Source organism: Urocitellus parryii, unplaced genomic scaffold (genome assembly GCF_045843805.1).
Source record: "Urocitellus parryii isolate mUroPar1 unplaced genomic scaffold, mUroPar1.hap1 Scaffold_43, whole genome shotgun sequence".
NCBI lineage: Eukaryota > Metazoa > Chordata > Mammalia > Rodentia > Sciuridae > Urocitellus > Urocitellus parryii.
Window position 1 is genome coordinate 657,082 of NW_027553833.1, and position 17,139 is coordinate 674,220.

The 17,139-nt window shown below is 58.9% G+C and overlaps 1 protein-coding gene across 1 annotated transcript; it reads right to left on the minus strand.

Annotated features, from left to right (window-relative positions):
• Window positions 1-881: 881 nt before the first annotated feature.
• LOC144252458 (PH and SEC7 domain-containing protein 4-like) lies at window positions 882-13,264 on the minus strand. The gene is given in 19 exon segments (XM_077794765.1): window positions 882-1,142; window positions 2,503-2,561; window positions 2,564-2,645; window positions 2,756-2,900; window positions 3,538-3,701; window positions 3,817-3,887; window positions 4,791-4,948; window positions 5,275-5,318; window positions 6,384-6,473; window positions 6,604-6,662; window positions 6,870-6,982; window positions 7,110-7,161; window positions 7,164-7,189; window positions 7,645-7,824; window positions 10,708-11,052; window positions 11,309-11,412; window positions 11,463-11,588; window positions 12,438-13,071; window positions 13,176-13,264. Coding segments are annotated over 19 exon segments (2,802 nt in total).
• Between the last annotated feature and the right edge of the window lie 3,875 nt (window positions 13,265-17,139).

Sequence of the window (17,139 nt, forward strand, 5' to 3'; positions counted from 1 at the left end):
CTGGGTGCTGACGAGGAGTCCTGGCAGCCACCAGGAATGCAGCTTTTAGGGGTGCATAGGATCAGGTGCAGGGAGAAAGCTCCAAGATGGCCAAGGACCCCAGACTCCAGCCTCCCTCCCCCACCCCTCCTCAGCTGAGCCTCAAAGGGACTGTCACCACTCCCCCCTCTACTGAACCTGAAGAACCCTCTTCCCTGCGCTGGGGAAACAAAGGTCCCTTGTCCCTAGCACTCCAGGGCTCTTGGCAGAACTCTGAGGCCCTGCCCCACTCAGGTCATCAGAGGCTCCACTGGTCATCAAGTGGACAGGAAGCTCTCCTGTGTCCCCGTGTATGGGTGATCATAATGGGAAGAGGAGCCACAGGAGACGGAGGCCTCGCAGCTTCCCTGGGTGCTTGACACCTGTCCAGGTCCCTGCCAGAAGGGTGTCCCTGGGCGGGCAGGGCCTGAGTAACCTGAGTCATGAGCTGTGAGCTGAAGTCTCCCAGAAGTCCTTGCTCTGTTCTTCTGGGGCCTCCCCTAGCAGGTCCCTGTCCTCTGGGCTGTGGCTCCCTGGCTGGATGGCCCCAAGCTCACTCCCAGAAACCCAGGCCCATGTGCCCAGGATACAAGGCATCCTGGATTCTGGGGATGGAAGTGGGATAGGTCCCTGGGATTGAAGCCCAGGCCCCACCTGACCTTCCTCTTCCCTGGGAGTGGTCAGGAGCAGCCACAGCCAAGGGCCTGTGGGGTCGTGAGCAGGCAGGCAGCGTGAGGGAAGGACCACAGGGAAGAGAGCTTGGTCCTCCAGCAGAGGACCAAGAACCCAGAGAAATAAAGGTCCTCCGTGGATTCATTTCAGGTCCACCTGGATCAGGGCCAGTGTCAGAAGTGGCACCAACTTCATAGCTGATTGTGGGTCTGCTTGGGGATGATCTTCCGGTAGGTTCTGCGCTCTGAGATGTTGCGCTTCACCTTAGCTGTGGTGGGGGCCTCATCCTGGTGCAGAGACGGGCTGGAGTGGGATTTCTTCAGGCTGGGCTTTGGCTGAAGCCGCAGGCCTGCAGCTTCCCTCCCCAGCCGCTCTTCCCACAGGGCCAGGTCCCCGGAGGGACAGCGCAGCCGTGCCAACAGCAGCTGCACATATGTCTCATAGCGGGTTTTCTGCAACACAGAGGCACTGTGTCTTAGGCTGGGGGAGGCTGGATTCATAAGGGGCAACTCATGCTTGGGTGCACGAAGTAATGGTGACAGAGACCTCTGCAGAAAGAAGACAGCACCAACTGCCTCTGACCTCAGCCAGTCCTGTTACAACCACCGGGGTCGTAGGGCTGCGACTGCTGTCCCCAGACCATGTTGAGCTCCGTGTCCCACTGTGCCCAGGGTCTGTTAGCATACACGCACCCTCACATCTGGATGGAGCCCTCATAGCGTCTGAACAGTGTTGTAGCAGCTGGCATCTGCGAGCTTGATGCCATCTACCCTGCCCTCGTCTGCTTCACAGGCAATAACCAGCACCCTTGGGCTCCCATTCCCGGCTTGTAAGGCCCTTTCCTACCCTCCATCCCACGGGCTCCTCAGCCGTGCCCTGGGAGGTTGGACGGTGTTTCTGGTTTAGAAAAGGAGGACCTAAGGCCAAATGAGGGCTGACAGTCCCAGCAGGGCAGTGGTGGGAGAGGCTGGGTCCTTTCAGCCACACCCTGAGGCCTCTGGGAAATAGGGAGCTCACAGCCAGGGGGTGACATAAGTCAAAGGGCTGACAGGGACCTTGAAAGCAGACCAGGGAGGGAGCAGGCTGCATGGGTTCCTGCCGGGCCCAGGCAGGACTTCCTTATCGCTCACACTGCGCCTGGCTTTCCCTCGCTGCCCACAACCTCAGCAGGACCGCCAGGACCTTGGACAAGGACACTCAGCATCAGGATCCCAGAATATGCACTGATGTGAGGCCAAAGAAGAACTGGGGTGTGTGTGGGGGGGGTCAGACTGGGTGCAAATACATCCTGGAATCCGTCACAGGGCTGAGGAAGGCCTTGCCTGAGCTAGGACCATACGGGGGTGACTGGAGCGACAGGTGAACTTACTAGTTGCGCAGACCGTTAGCTCCCTATGCCTCGGTCTCCTGGTCTATAAAACGAGGATGCGAGTACCCAGCCCAGAGGCATTAGATAATCACAAGAAGTAATTCGTGAGAGAAATACAAGTCCACATACACTACCTGTTATTATTAGGTAGGTACTGGGGGAATAATTCTGCTATAATAAAATTTGTCTTTCAACTTGGAAAAAAGCCAAATAAGCCCAGGAAGGAAAAAAAAATATATATATATATATAAAGAGACCTCCATCAGTTTTCAGATGGCATTGCTATGCACCTCCAGGACGAGAAGTGAAGGGCCTGAGTGCACACAGATATACATTGTACATTTGTTCACATCTGTGTGCGCATCAGCACACCGGGGCCTCCAAGCTGCTGGAGCGATGGCTGCAGGGACAGAGGCAGCCAGGAGGGGGCGGCAGAGCCTCACCTCGTACTCCAGGTACTCCTTCCGCAGGCGGTACTCTTCCAGCTCCAGGCTCCGGCCCGCCGCTCAGGTAAGTTCCTCTGCAGATCTAGCAGGTCGTCAGAAGCCGCATCCAGGCAGTTCTCGTGGGATCTATGCTGCTCCTCCTAGGAGGGAAGGCGGTGTGGAAGTCATACGTGGTAGTGGGCTCTCACCACCGGAGGCACAGGTGTGCAGCCCCACCAGCCCTCTGCACCCCAGCGGGTAGGGAGCCTACCAGAGAGCTCTGAGCAGGGCCCACAGGCAGGATGGGTCTCACAAATCGGTGCTGGGAGCCCACTGCAGAGGGGAAGGGCGGCGCTGAGTGGGTGGCCGCAGCCAGGTTGATGCGCGCGATCCAGGAGGTCATCTCCTTGGCAGTGCTGCAGGAGAGAAGCTCGTGGTCCCAGGGTCCGCCCTGTCACCTGCTCCCGATGCCACACCTTCCGTGATCTACACAGCCTTCCATCCACTCAGGACTACCTACCCAAACCAGCAGCCCTTCCCTACTGGGCAGTTGCCCTCTGCCTGAGGTTTTTAATTATCAAAGAGGAAACTCCAGAGCTGCCTGGAGCTGCCTGTAATCCCAGATGCTTGGGAGGCTGAGGCAGGAGGACCAATCCTTGGAGGCCAGCCACAGCAACTTAGTGATCCTGTCTCAAAATAAGTTACAAGGGAGTTACAAGCACTGGTATGGTGCTTGCCTAGCATGCCCAAACCCTGGGTTCAATCCCCAGAAAGGCAGGAGGATCCAACAGATGGTATTTTAAATGTCAAAAATTGAGTGACCTCCTGGAATCCTATACCCAACACTGGGAGGCTTGACCCAGAATTAGAAGGAAACCGTGGATGCCTCCAGGAAATTGGCCACGCCTGGCTTCATCTCTGGGGTCACGGCACTCTAAAGTTTCCTGGCAAGGAGGGTTGGGCCAGCAGGCTTCAGAGGGGTCAGGTGGACAGGAGAGAGGAGAATCGGGGGCCCCGAGGCCTGGCCACTTTCCTCCCACCCTAGGGACTCACGGTGCCTGGAAGAGGAAGAGGCGCCAGTCAGCCGTCCGCAGCTGGAAGACGTGGGGCCTCTTGGTGTAATGGGTGGCGGGCGAGGCCAGTGAGTGGTGCACCCCCACGGGCTCATCCACCATGTGCCCCACCAAGCTGTCTCCTTCCAGGCAGTGGTCCTCTCCCTGCCAGCAGGCACAGGACTCAGAGAAGGGTTTAGTCTCAGCTGCCCCCTCCAACAGCTGACCATCCCGTACATCCCCACCCCATCTGCCCATCAGGGTGCCGCCTCCTTCCTACCTTCAGGAAGTAGAGGACCATTCCCCGCAGCAGAGTGTGGAATATCTTCCAACCTCGCTTGCCCCACGGCGCTGTCCTAGACCAGACACAAAGGCAAGTGGCACACCCGCACCCAGACACAGTGTGGGCAGGTCACCCTGCCCTCACCCTGCGTCCCTCCCCACCAGGATGCACATAAGCGCACAGAGAGCCATCACCAGGAAACTCAACGGCACCTCCTGGGTCTCCAGCCCAGTGCTGCTCCACACAGCACCAGAGAACTACTTGCATACAAATGTGGGTATTTCTTTAGACCCTCTCTCATCCCCCACATCCCCCGAACCCCAGGCACAAACACAGCCATGCCCAAACAGTTACACTCAGATACCTTCCTGCAACACACCCAACCTCCCGGGTCCTGCGTGATGAGGAGCCACCTCCCTGGGGCCCTGCTCAGACTGCTTCTGAATGTCACACCGACTCCATCTGTGATTTCCAGAGGAGTCTATGGCGATGGCCAGGCTGCTGCCTTGGGCTGCTTGGGGCTCCATGAGCCTTGCCCCAGTGCGTCCTCCAGGTAGAGTGACTCTGCCTGCTCCGTCTTCTGTGGGTGCCTCCCCTGACCAACTGCAGAACTCTAGCTCCTCTTGCCCCCCGGGTTCCACTCAGGTCCACCATTCACCTGCCCATTCCCCACATGCAGTCCCCAGAACAAAACGAAACCCTTTGTTCCTCCATCTCCGAGCTCAGTCCAGCCCTCCCACCTTTACCCCGCTCGCTGACTCTCTTGCCTGATCTCTCCCTTACTGCAGGGCCAGGGCCCAGGAATAATTGGACACCCCCTTTCCCCTTCCCCAGCACCCAGGTCATGGTCATGTTCAGGAGGAAGCAGCACTCGCTGCCTGTCCTCAGCAGGGCATCTCACACCGCACACACAGAGTGGCCCCTGGGCAGCGCTTCCCCTCCAGCCCTGCTCCTGGGCAGGAGACACTCACTCTTCTTGCCATCCGCATCCTGATGCATCTTCCGAGCCAGGATGCCCTGCTTGTAGGTGGGCGCCAGGGGATCCTGAGCCAGCTGGAGGAAGGGGCTGCCCGTCTTGCCAGGCGGGGATGGCAGGGCCTTCTCAGGTCTGGCTGTGTCTTCCTCATCCCTGGATGTCAGAGAACCAGGCTGGGAGTGCTGAGTGGGCAAAGACCACCAGGAAGTTCCCACTGCCCCCCGGGGCCTCAGCACACTCTCTTTGGTTGGGGAGGTACATGGGATCTACATTCACAGCCAACCATCAATTCCTGGGAATAGCCCCGTGGCCAGCCCTGACTACATTGGGCTTCTCTGAGATCGGCTGGCCAGCACTCTGCCTTTGGCTCCATCCCACACAGAGGGAGCATCCTCCCAAGACTCGGCTGACAGAAGAAGGACAGGCCCAAAGGCAGGATCAAGGGCCAAGGAGGGAAGTGGAAGGGGACTCTCACTTACACAGCCCACTCGAGCTTCTCACTTCAGATAGACCAGTAGAGAGCCTGGAATAGAAGCACACGGTGGGCAGAGGGACTTCAGGGCTAGGCTACATAAACTCACCCCTCAGGCACACCGCTAGGGGCTGCCTGTCCTGGCACCCCCATCACAGCTATCCTTCTCCTTTGACTGGGCAAGCACCTATCCACCTGTCCATCTATCCATCCACCCACCCACCTGTCCATCCATCCATCCATCCATCTGTCCATTTGTCCATGCAACAAATTATTCCTGGAGCATTTCCCAGGTGCCAGGCCCTAGGATGTAAACTGGAGACACAGAGATGATCAAGGCAGCAAGTCCCTGCTCTGCCCAAACTTGGAAAGGCCTGAACTAGTTTTCTTGAAGGGGACATGCATTGTGTACCAGCCAGCATGGAGGGATCAGACAGAGAGGGAATCAGACTAAGCAATCCCCACAATAAAGGTCTGGTCAAGGAAGGAACTCGTGAATGATGTGCTAGAATTCTGAAACAACATAGTGAGTATAGTCCTGACAGAGGTGCATCTCGCTAGCTTGGTGCCCTCCAAACGCCTGGCAAGGTGTGCAGCATACAGTAAGCACTCAATAAATGTTCACTAGATGAAGGAACCAGAGATCTGCTTGGGAAGCAGGTGCTGCACCTGGCGAAGGTGATCTCATCTTGAGGAGGACACTGTGAGGTGGGGATCTTGAGTGGCCCAGGGGTATGTTGTCCCACTCCCAAACCTGAATTCGAGACATTTGCTACATGAAACTTTGCTTGTCATCTACTCAGAGTGCTTCTCAGACTTCAAAGGGACAAAAATCACCTAGACGGTCACTTAGTGGAGCATCTGCAGGGCTCCAGCCCCAGAGCGTGGCTCAGTAGGTCCAGGGCTGAGATCTGCACAGTTAACCAATTCCGAGATGTCCCTGATGCTGCCACCAAGCCAAAATACATCCTCCTGGCATTTCAGCAGAGCCAGGCTGAGCTCTCTACGTCCCCCTGGGAGCAAGGGACCAAGGACCAGGCTCCACGGGGAGCCTGGAGGGGGAGACTGAAGGGGGGAGCCTGGAGAGGGGGCCTGGAGGGGGGCGCCCAGCCACACCTTCAGCAGCTCCTTGGGGAAGTTGCCGCCATCCTGAAGGCCGTGCAGGTTGGTGACGAAGTCCTGGCAGCTCATGCTCTTCCCAATGTTCTGTGGCGTGGAGAGAAGAGGGACAGCTTGAGCACCCCACCCCGACTGAACACACCCCCGTCGGTCCCTCGGGGGATCCTCCAGTGTCCCAAGACCCTGTGCCCTAGGCCCTCAGCTCCCCGCCTCTCACCTGCCCATGCAGGTCCATGTTCAGGAGCATGATGGCACAGGTCAAGGTGTGCACAGAGTCTGCCCCAGGAAGAGAGAAGGGGAAGCCACGGAAATTCTGCCTGCCACGTCCTCTGCCCACAGGGTGGGATGCACCCTCGCCCCGCACCCCCACCCCCGCTTCTCGGCAGCCCCCACACGCCCCCAGCAGCCCCCACCCATGGAATGCCCCAGCAGATACAGGGACACTGCCCCCAGCCCTGCCCCACCCGCAGCCGCCCACCCTACCTACTGAGGGGAAGGCCCCAGGGTTGCAGTGGTGGAAGCGCCGGGAGAACTGGTAGAGGACCCGCTCCCGCTCCTGGGTCTCCCCGCTGAGCACCAGGGCCTGGAGGAAGCCCCTGCAGGAGGCCGTGGTCAAGGAGAGGCAGGTGGGTGGCCACATTCCCAGGGCAGGGAGCCAACCCCATCCCGCGTCCCATGACTGCCCCCTCCACAGCCTCCCCAGGGAGGGCCCGCAGGTGGTACCGGAGGGCTCGGTCCAGGCTCTGGCCTCCAAACTGGAAGAAGGACAGGTACTCCTGGCCACCGCCCTGCTGAAGTCATCGCTGCAGAGGGACAGCTGCCTGAGAGCTGGACTGGGGCAGGCTAGGCCTGGCCACGGCATGGGCCAGATACGGACCCCAGATCCCAAGATGGCAAGGGACGGTCAGGGTCTGGCCTACCCCTGGCACCCACCCAGTGTTGTGTGGAGGGGCCTGTGGGTTCTGGGGTGGGCCAGGGGGCTGGGCCGGGGCTCTAAGAAACATGGAGGGTGTGCAGCAGAGATGGTCCAGCTAGGACCAGAGAAAGCAGCAGGGGGCCAGAGTACTGGGGAAAGGCCGAGGACGAAGTACGTGCCAAGGAGGGCGGAACACTGGGAGGAGAGGCAGTAGTGGGCTTGGGGGTGGTGAGGAGGGGTCACAGGATAGGGAAGGAGGGGGACAGCCCATGCAGGGAGCCCGTGGGCAGCTGCCCGCTGTCCTGCCTCCCCTCCAGCCTTGCCCAGGCCCAATGCCCTTACTTCTTCTGCAGGTGGACGGCCACTTCAGACTTCCGGAAGCCCTCCAGGTGATAGAGGCGTGAGGCCAAGTTCCACGCCGTCTTGTCAGTAGTCCGGAGGCCATTAGCCAGTTTGTCCCCAGCCAGTGTTTTCCGACCTTCCTCTGGGGACTGTGCTTGGGGCGCAGAGCTCTCCGCATGCCTGGAAGAGTCCATCAGTGTCCTCAGACTCACACCTGGATGGCCTGCAGGCATTCTGGGCCAGGGGTCCATGCAGCAGCCATGGAAGGGGGTGCCCAGAGCTCGGGGTTGGAGCTGGGCCCAGACCCTCACCCAGGGGAGACGGAGTCTCAACCTGCCTCACAGGAGAGCTGGGAGCCCCACACTTCCTCCCCCAGAGGATCTAAGCTTTCTCACCTAGAGCTCAGGTGCAGCCCTTCCAGGCCCCCAAGGGTTCTGTCAACCAAGGTGAGTGGAGCGTTTCTCTCCCCTGAGCCCAGCCCTGTCCCCACTCCCACCCCCAGCCAAGAAAGGCGAAGGCCGGCCTTAGAACAGGGAGCTAGACTGGCTTTGAATGGTGACAGGGGAGTCAAAGAGGGGGTTCCAGCCTGCCCTCCTGTGCCTGGCACTGCTCACCACCAGGAGCCTGGCGGGTGAGCTACGCCGAGTGGCGCTTCACCCCAGGGTCAGGAGCACGGAGTTCCACACCGAGGCTCTGAGAAGTCACTCAGCCCCATCTCTACCTGACTCTGCTGTGCTCCCTGCAAAGGTACCACCAGGTGTGGGCGTCCTAGTCATTCACATATTCATGAGCAAGCCGGCACAGTGACAGAGTCGCACAGAACGCAAATGTCATCAAATATCAAAACGCCCGCAACCCGAGGGCTGATTACACCCCCCCGAGGGCCCTCTCCACCTCTCATGAACAGGTCCACTCTTGGCTGATAACTGCTCTGCTTCCTAAGTCTCCTAAACATCCCCAAATGTAGGATCAACAGAACAGACACTGAAGAGCAAAAGGCAGATCTCGCCAAAACCTGTAGGATTTCAGGAAGTCCGTCCAAAGTGACCCTGGAAGACTCCAGGAATCCCATGGAAAGCCACTGACAGATGGGGACTGAAGAGGAGGAAATAGAAATAATGACACAATTGGCCAAGTAAAGAGAACTACATGGATAATAAGCTGTAAAGAGCCAGGTGCCGTGCACATGCCTGTGATCTCTCAGGAGGCTAAGGCAGGAGGATCACAAATTTGAGCCCTTGAGCAACTTGGCAAGACTCTGTCTCAAAATAAGAAATAAAATGTGAGGATGTGGCTCAGTGGCTAAGATGGAACCCCTGAGTTCCATCTCTGGTACCAAAAAAAGAAAAAAAGATCTTCAGGATCTCACTATGAAAGGTGGCATAAATGAAAGAGGCCACCAAGGCTGTGTCAAGAAAATTGAACTTCCTACAGTGTGTTAAATGTAAGACTAAATAAACTTACTTATATGTTTAGCCAGGATAAAGCCCAATTAACCCTTTTCACCATTTATTTACTATGAAACTAGAGTTGTCACTTCAGGTGGAGTTACTTTTGCTTTGGGTTGGATTAACTAGTCTTTGGTATCTGCAGCCTCCCTTTTTGGAGGCTGAGATTTCTCTGGTTACCTGGCCTCTGAACAGCCCCACAGCAGGGAAGTTTCCAGAAGCATAAGGAAAGTGGTTCTGTGGTTTCTGGCACTGACTGACATTTGTCATCGTCACCCAAACACCGAGATGGGAATAGGGCTGGCCTGTTGCAAGCCACCCATGGGCTGTGTGTGAGCTATGTGCATTTGAGCATCTGAGGGGACTGGGCTGGCGTTACAAACTTTTGGGGCTGTGTGACATCTGTGTCATTTCCTCTGGCTCTGCCTGTGGTCCCACACAGCACCTGCGATGGGCGTGACTTGCCGAGATGTCAATCAATCTGCTGACCACAGACATCACCAGGCGAGACTCCACCCTTCGAAACCCAACCCCTGGCCTTATTTGGGTGGAACTTTCTATTGAATGTCTTTTCCACAATAAATAGAGGGGTTTGGGGTGTACACACTCTCTCTCTTTCCTTCCCTGATCCCCTCAGCATGGAGCTGAGGTCTCAGAGCCATCGCTAAGCCCCCAAAAAGGTATTTCTGTGTTTGTGTGGTTTTCTTAGTTGTCAGCCTGGCCAGCTGGTGACACTAACCTCCCATATCTGCACCATCTGGTCCAATATGCCCCTGTTAGCCCACCAGAGACAAAGCCCCTGCTCCCCTGCTGAGTTCCAGGGGCCAGGAGTCTTGACGCAGCATGGGGGCTGGTAGACAACGAGGTCTGCGTCACAGGTGGCCTACTCCCACCTCTGACCACAGTCCTGAGGTGACCCCTACCTGCCACGGGCCCCAAGAGCCAGTCACTCAGTCCCCACCAGAGCCCCCCTCCCTCCGAGATCAAAGCCATCACCCTGGGCCTAGACTGTCAGGTGACTTTCCCCCAAGCACTCCCTCAAGGCCAGGGCCATCTCTAATCCCCACGTCACTGGACTGCTCTCCCCCAAGGCGGCCAGGGCCCGGTCAGCTCCCCACAATGCCTCCCTGCCTTCTTCCCCACCTGGGGTCCAGCTGTGGACATTCCCCAGAGCCAGGCCTCTCCACCCTTCCACCTCCACCTGGGACCATCCTCCCATTTGTTTCTTGAGCTTCCAGACCCTCTGGTCCCTGTCAGCTCTCTCCCGAGGCCGTTCAGACAGCCCAGCTGTGAGGCTGTCAGAAGGACTCAGGGCCCGACAGCTTTACCCTCCGTCCAGAGGAGGGCTGGGGGCTTGTGGATTCCTTTTCTTTTCTTTCTTTCATTCTTTTTCCTGGTGCTGGGGTTGAGCACACGCTTTCTCACATGTGGGGTAAGAGCTCTTACAACTGAGCTACTTATCTACTTTGAGACTCACTGAATTGCCTCGGCTGGCCTTGAACTTGCACTCTGCCTGCCTCAGCCCCCCCACAGCAGCTGGGATCACATGGCCAGCTCCACGCTGGGTACTCTGAAGGCCACCGTCACCAGGAGCCAGGGCGCCAATCAGACTCACCCCTCGGCAGATGTGGAGTCCTCGCCGGGCTCAGCACCTGCAGCCTCCAGAGTCCTGGCTGGGCCCTGGCTCTCTGCCTCCTGCCCTGGGTGTGGAGCTTTCCCCGTCGCCTCTTTCTTCAGGGAGCTTGGCTCTGCCCCATCCGACTCCAGAATAGAAGGGTGTGGCGCGTCTGGTGACCACTTGGGGAAAGTGCCAGGGCTGTGGCGCTGGGGCGGGGGGCTGCTCTCCGGGGAGGTGGAGGGGCTGGGCCTGGGGCCGAGGCCTCTGTGCTCAGACTCTGGGCTCCCCCAGGGCCCAGGATGCAGGGGACAGGCTCCTGGGGACGCCCGGCCTCCCTTCCACCTGAGGGAGAGTGTGGAATGAGCATGATGACCCCAAGAACCACCCCCACTTCCCACCACCACACCCCTGTGTGGGGTCTCACCTCTGTCCTGGGAGATAAGAGGTTCCTAGGGCCAAGAAGGATCCTCTTCTGTCTGGCAGGCCTCAGGGGTGGGTGGCTCCTGTGGAGATTTACAGAATCCCATCAGCCCCGGGAACAAGCAAGTGGGAAGGGGAGAGAAGAACACAGGGCACCTGGAATCCCCTCCCTCCTCACCAGCCCCCACCGGGAAGACACAGGCACCAATCTGGGTCCTCAGTTCTCAGATGGGAGAAGACCCACATCCTAGGAGAGGAGAAATCAGCAGGTTCTCGTTCCTCCTTCACAGATGGAGAAGGTGAGGCCCACCCAGAGAGGGGAATTGACTTGCCGAAGGCTGCACAGGATGTGTGGCAGGGCCGAGGTCAGCTCCATGGTGTGCAGTCTCCAAGGCCAGTGCCCTATCTTCAGATGGTACCGCAGGTGTGGCCAGAGGGGGCTGGTCCTCCAGAGAAGTCTAAGAGGAGGAGGGCGCAGAGAAGAGGTTTGACCAGAAGGAAATGATTCCCAGGATCTTTGCATATCCCACCAGTCTCCTCACCTCACCAGACGCCTGCTCAGGCAGTACCTGCCCTCAAGGGGCGTGGGTCCGGGGAGGGTCCTGGCCCCGGGCACAGGCCTGGACGGCAGGCTCAGCCAGCGGGAAGGCAAGCCCCAGCTCCTCCCAGGCTTCCCTCTGAGGTTCTGAGACAGTGCCCCTCACAGGGCCCCGCCGGCCGGGCTCCTCGCACTCCGTGTTCTCTGCAGAGATGAGAGGGCCATAGCCCCTCCGCCAACTTGAGCTTCCTTATCTCTGAAGGGAGGCCTCCCTGGGAAAACTGTTCCCTACTGTCTCATGCCCAGGGCTGGGTGATATCACAGGCCCCCTGCCATGGTCATCTGAGGCCGATCTATTGACCACGGATGGGGGACAGTGGAAGATGGGGAGCTACAAGTAACAGAACCCCGGAATCCCTGGAGATCCTTTCTGTTGGGGCAGAGACCGTCCCTGCTGGCATTTGGGACAGTCTCAGAGGAGGGAGGGGAAGACTGGGAATCCTCCTGGGACACCCTGTAAAGGAGGAGCTGCCTGTTCTTCACATGTCTCTAGACACAGCCCCTTGGAGACGGGGACTTCTGTGGACCTCACGACCATGGCATGGGTGGTGACAACCTTCCCAGGGTTCTGAAGGCCACACTGGTCCTGCTGGTCAGCAGTGTACCTCAGACCACCAGCGGGCCCTGCATTGAAGAGTGTGCTGCGCCTGGTGGCCCCAGGAAGGCCCTCCCCTGGATGTCCCCAGGGCAGCCCTGGGAGTGAACTCACCTCGCCCTCCTGTGTGGCAGGGGCTGTGGGAGCCCCATGGGTGGCCCAGCAGGAGGTGTGTAGCTTGTAGGAGGGCACAGGGAACGGAGGGGTGGCACACCCGCTGGACTCCGTGGTGCTGTCCCTCAGATCTGGCTCACTGCCCAGCTCCCGGGACCCTGTGCCTCCCAGGAGCAGAGGCTCCAGAGCCTGTGGGGAGGAGTCGGAGAAGCCCTAGGAGAAGCATTCCCCAGAGGCGCTGGTGTCGGAGCAGAGGCTCTCCAGGAAAAGGGGGTTGTCGAAGGACAGGCTCTCCTCCTCAGCACCCCACTCTGGGGAGGAGTCTGCTGCTCCCTCCAGGGCCCAGGCCTGGCTCTCCCCCTCAGGCCCACTACTGTCCTCCCCGAAGTCCTCCTCCACTGCTGGGCTGGGCCGCAGGTCGCTGTCACCAGGGAGGCCCGGGGAGGACGGGGGCACACAGCACCTCAGCTCAGCCCTGAGTCCTTCCGTCTTCTCCAGCTCCTCTTCCAGGTCCAGGACACACATCTGGGCCTGCAGGATGCCGGCCCAGAACACCACCTGTGCGGAGGAGCTGCCCCCTGGTGTTCCTGGGGAGGAGCAGTGTCCCACGTGCGCAGGCTCCACACCAGAGACCCTGGCAGGAGCACCAGGCTTGCTGGTCTCGGAGAGTCCAAGGCCCAGGAGTGTCCCCCGCCAGGCTCAGGAGGGCCTGGCTGGCCATGGGTCTCCCTCTCACACACTCCTGGGTGGGGCTTCAGGTTGTCTTCCAAATAGAGGTTGAGCAGTTCCACGGGCTGCGGGTGGTCGGGGAGTCTCCTGTCGCCCATCATGCACAGAGCTCAAGCTGCACAGGAGCCTCTGGAGTGTCCACGTTCACCATCCCACGGGGTGTGACAGGGGATGTGTCCACCACGGGGGCCACCGGGAGTCCAGTTCTGCCCTGGAAATGCCCAAAGGAGCACAGGTTAGAGAAGCACCGTGTCCTGGGGGTGAGCACACGTCTGCAGCGTGAGGGGTCTGGAGGGCCTGCCGTGTCCAGGAGGCTGGAAAGCAACCCTGCCCGCGCCGTCCGGTCCACAATCTCAAGCCCACACCAGGCAGCACCTGCCCCAAACACACCCATCTGCCGGTTGAAGGAACACCATGTGGGTTAGCCAAGGACAAGCTGGCTGGGAGCATGGTGGAGCAGTGGCCAGTGAGAGGGAAATGCACACCAAATACGCAGGAGACAGACGCAGAGGCCGGAAGGGGAGCAGCCTGGCAGGGGAACAGGCACCACCCAGGAGACAAAGGCCCCAGCCCGCCTGACCCTGACCAGGCCGGGCCCTGTCCTTGGGGCTGCACCATTCCCAGGGCTACTCCCCAGGCTGGGCTTCTGGCCCTTGCAGCCCGTAAGCAGCTGTGCAGAGGCGCAGCAGCAGCAAGGAGCTCCAGCCCTCTGTCCCACAGCAAGGCCACCTGCAGCTCAGGGAGGGCAGGCTTGCCTTCTGGGAGTGGGCATGGCCACATCTGCCAGGAGCTGCCCACCCACTCGGGCTGCCCTGCACATCGTCCACAGGACAGGTCTGGGTGGGCCCTCATGCAGCACAGACCCTCCCAGGTGTACCCGATGACGTGTGTCCACGGGTGCTCCACCCTCAGGAGTGACTCAGATACCCAGGAGCGGCAGCCCCTTCCACCCATCCAAGCCCATCCCCAGCCTCCACTCGCCAACCCAGACCGGGAAGGCCAGCGGGCACCTGCTGTGCCCTGTTTCACAGGGGAGGGAGAAAGCCCGAGGCTGGCTCAATGTCCCCGCTGGGAACAGAGGCCAGGCCTGTCCCCAGACCACCCAACCTCCAGTCCACAGCTCCCTCCTCCCACCCCCGCTGCAGGAGCTTCCCTCTGACATGGAGGGGGTGCTGCCAGATGGCCGCCCCAGCCCAGCCTCCTGCAGCACCATGGCCTGTCCCTGTCCAGGGCTCCAGACCTCATCCAAGGCCCCACCCAGCAGGCTACAAGAAGGTAGGGCCAGACCTGGTGTGCAGGCCCAGAAAACCACGGGGACAACTTCTCCCTGCCTGGTGGTAGACAGCCAGGGCCTGGCCTCTCGATCCCCCTCTGCTACTTAGAACTGAGTGACAACCGGGGAAGCGCCCCAGCCCTGTGGGGCCCAACTCAGAGGGGCGCTGGGGGAGCTCATCCTTCAGCCCAGGTTCAGCCCACCACTGGACACCCAAAATGGAAACCCCAGGACCCTGCAAACAAAGATCAGACAGGGCCCCCTACTGTTTAAGGCCACCAGATCCAGGGGCCGTGTGTAGGCCATAATCTCAGGGATTAGGGAGGCTGAGGCAGGAGGATCACATGATTGAGGCCAGCCTCAGCAATTTAGTGAGACCCTGTCTCAAAATAAAATTTAAGAAAGGCTCAATGTATGAGGCCCTGGTTCAATCTCCAGTGCTGGGGGAAGAAGAGTCCCTGAGAAACAAGGGAGTATTAACATGCATGTCAGTTTCTTACTCATCTTCAAACTATTCTAACACTTCCTCAAAGATAGAGTCCCCTCCTAGGTTTTTACCCACTTCTGTTCCAGCCCCGTGTCCCGTGCTTTCCGTAGAATAGGAATCTGGGCCTGCAGAGGCTTCAGCCACTGAGATAGGTCACCTGATGTCCTTTATCAGTTAGTGATAAGTCAGCTCCCGTCCTGTTCTCAGCCCCTGTCCCTCTCCAGGCTGGACTCCAGAGGCCCCACAATCTCACGGCTGGAAAGGCTACTCATGCAGCTGATGCTCTGAAGTGACCTGAAGGGACGTAGCCTTGCCTGTCCCCTCTGCTCAGCTAGCCCTCCGCCCACCCCTCACCCCACCCAGATCTGAGTGGCAATGCCTGCCCCCCCCCAGAGCTGCCCATCCCCCATCCTCACTGCTCTGGGTAAGAGGCTGTGGCCGTCCTGGTTCGTTGGAAAAGGGACAAGGGGGCCTTGGGGCCGGCTAGGATTTTGGTCTGCAGTGTCACCCAAAGTGCCCAGCATGGTGCTACCGGGATGTGTTAGAAAGTGTAAGCAGTAGGCCTGGTGGGAGGTCTTTGGGTGGCGTGGGGAGGGGTCTGGGACCCTGGTCTCTTCTCTCTTTCCATCCCCGCCCGGCATGGGGGGAGCAGGGTAGCCCCCCTCACGTGCTCCTGCGGATGCCACAGCCCAAAGCAAAGGCGCCAATCAATCGTGGACTAAATCCAAGCTAAAATCAACCTTTTCTCTTCTTTTCACAAGCTGATTGACCAGGGCACCCCTGGATCACGATTCTCCCTCCTGGCCTGCTGGGGGGACAAGGACCATGTGGTAGCCAGAGGCAAAACAGCCGTGCTGTCCTCATCAGGTTGAAAGCCCCTAGGACAGGGCAGGCCTGGAGTCCAGGGAGGGAAGGTCCTGGACCTGCAGATCCCAGCCCTAGCCCAGCCTTCTGCCAGGCCCCAAGCTGCTTCCCTCCACCCCTCCCTGCCGAGACCCCTTAATCTGTGTCCACCCAGTTCCTCCTGAACCCCTCCCTTCCCTCATCCTCATCTCCAGCCCCGACATGTCGCATCTGAACCTGTGCCAGCCTCACGTCCCCGTGGGCACCGTGACAATTTGACATCAACTCGCCTAACAGGACAAGTTCACAAGCCCATGATGGGTCTGGGAACAGGGGCAGGGCGGGTAGAAAGGGCACCCTGGATTTTTATGAGACCAGAGGGTGCCCCACTTGGCTATTTTTTCAAGTGTGCACTTAGGCACAGGGGTATGTGAAGGAGAAGCTCTAGGAATGCAAAGATGGCTATGGCGGACACTGGTGAGCCATGAGTCTGCCTTCCTCAATGAAACCCAGTGTCTCTTGCTAGAGGTTTTCAAAGGAGGAAATAAATAAAGGAGGAGCCTCAGTCACTTTTCAAAGAACAGAGAGAACAGAGGTCCCTGCGGCCTAAAGAATCTGAGGAGCCTGGAGAGGGAAGGGGCTGGGAAATGGAGGGTAGCCCCTCCCACGGAAGGTGAGGCGAGAGGCCTGTTAGAGAAAGACGGCGGGCAGCCTCTGTGGTGGGCGGGCAGGGCTTGACTGGACCAGACTCTTCTAAGTCACTTACACAACCTGATGAGGTTCCCATCCTCCCTGATTCCAGAGCTCGCCTCCCAGTGCGTTCCTCCTGCCAACCAGCTCCCCACGGTCTCAGCCCACCCCGTGGCTGGCTCTTCTCCCCACTCTCACCCACAAAGTTCTGAGGACACCTCATTACCCTGTAGTTCAAGTGGACCTGAAAGTTACAGGTCAATGCCGACTTGAGAAGTTCAGGTGCACCCCTGGACACCTGGGGCTCCATAGCTGGGTGGGAGGTAGTCCTAGTTCCATAGAAACCACCCCAAATGGGCAGCACACACCTTCAAGGTGGGGGTGGCCAAGGGTAGCCATAACTGTATTAGGATGCCCAACATCTGGGACATACTTGTGCTAACAATTTATTCACTGTTGATGAGAAATTCCAATTAACTGGGCTTTCTTTCTTTTATCTGGCAACCCAACCCCACAGGGAAGGTATAAACACTGTTATCAAGCCCTGCCGTGTGCCAGCTCTCAGCTGATTCCTCTCTCTTCCCAACCACACCATGGCGAGACAAGTGGTGATATCCCTTCCTTCCTAACAAAGAAGCTGAGGCTCAGAGAGCTTCTGAAGTTGCACTAGGTAACTCAGC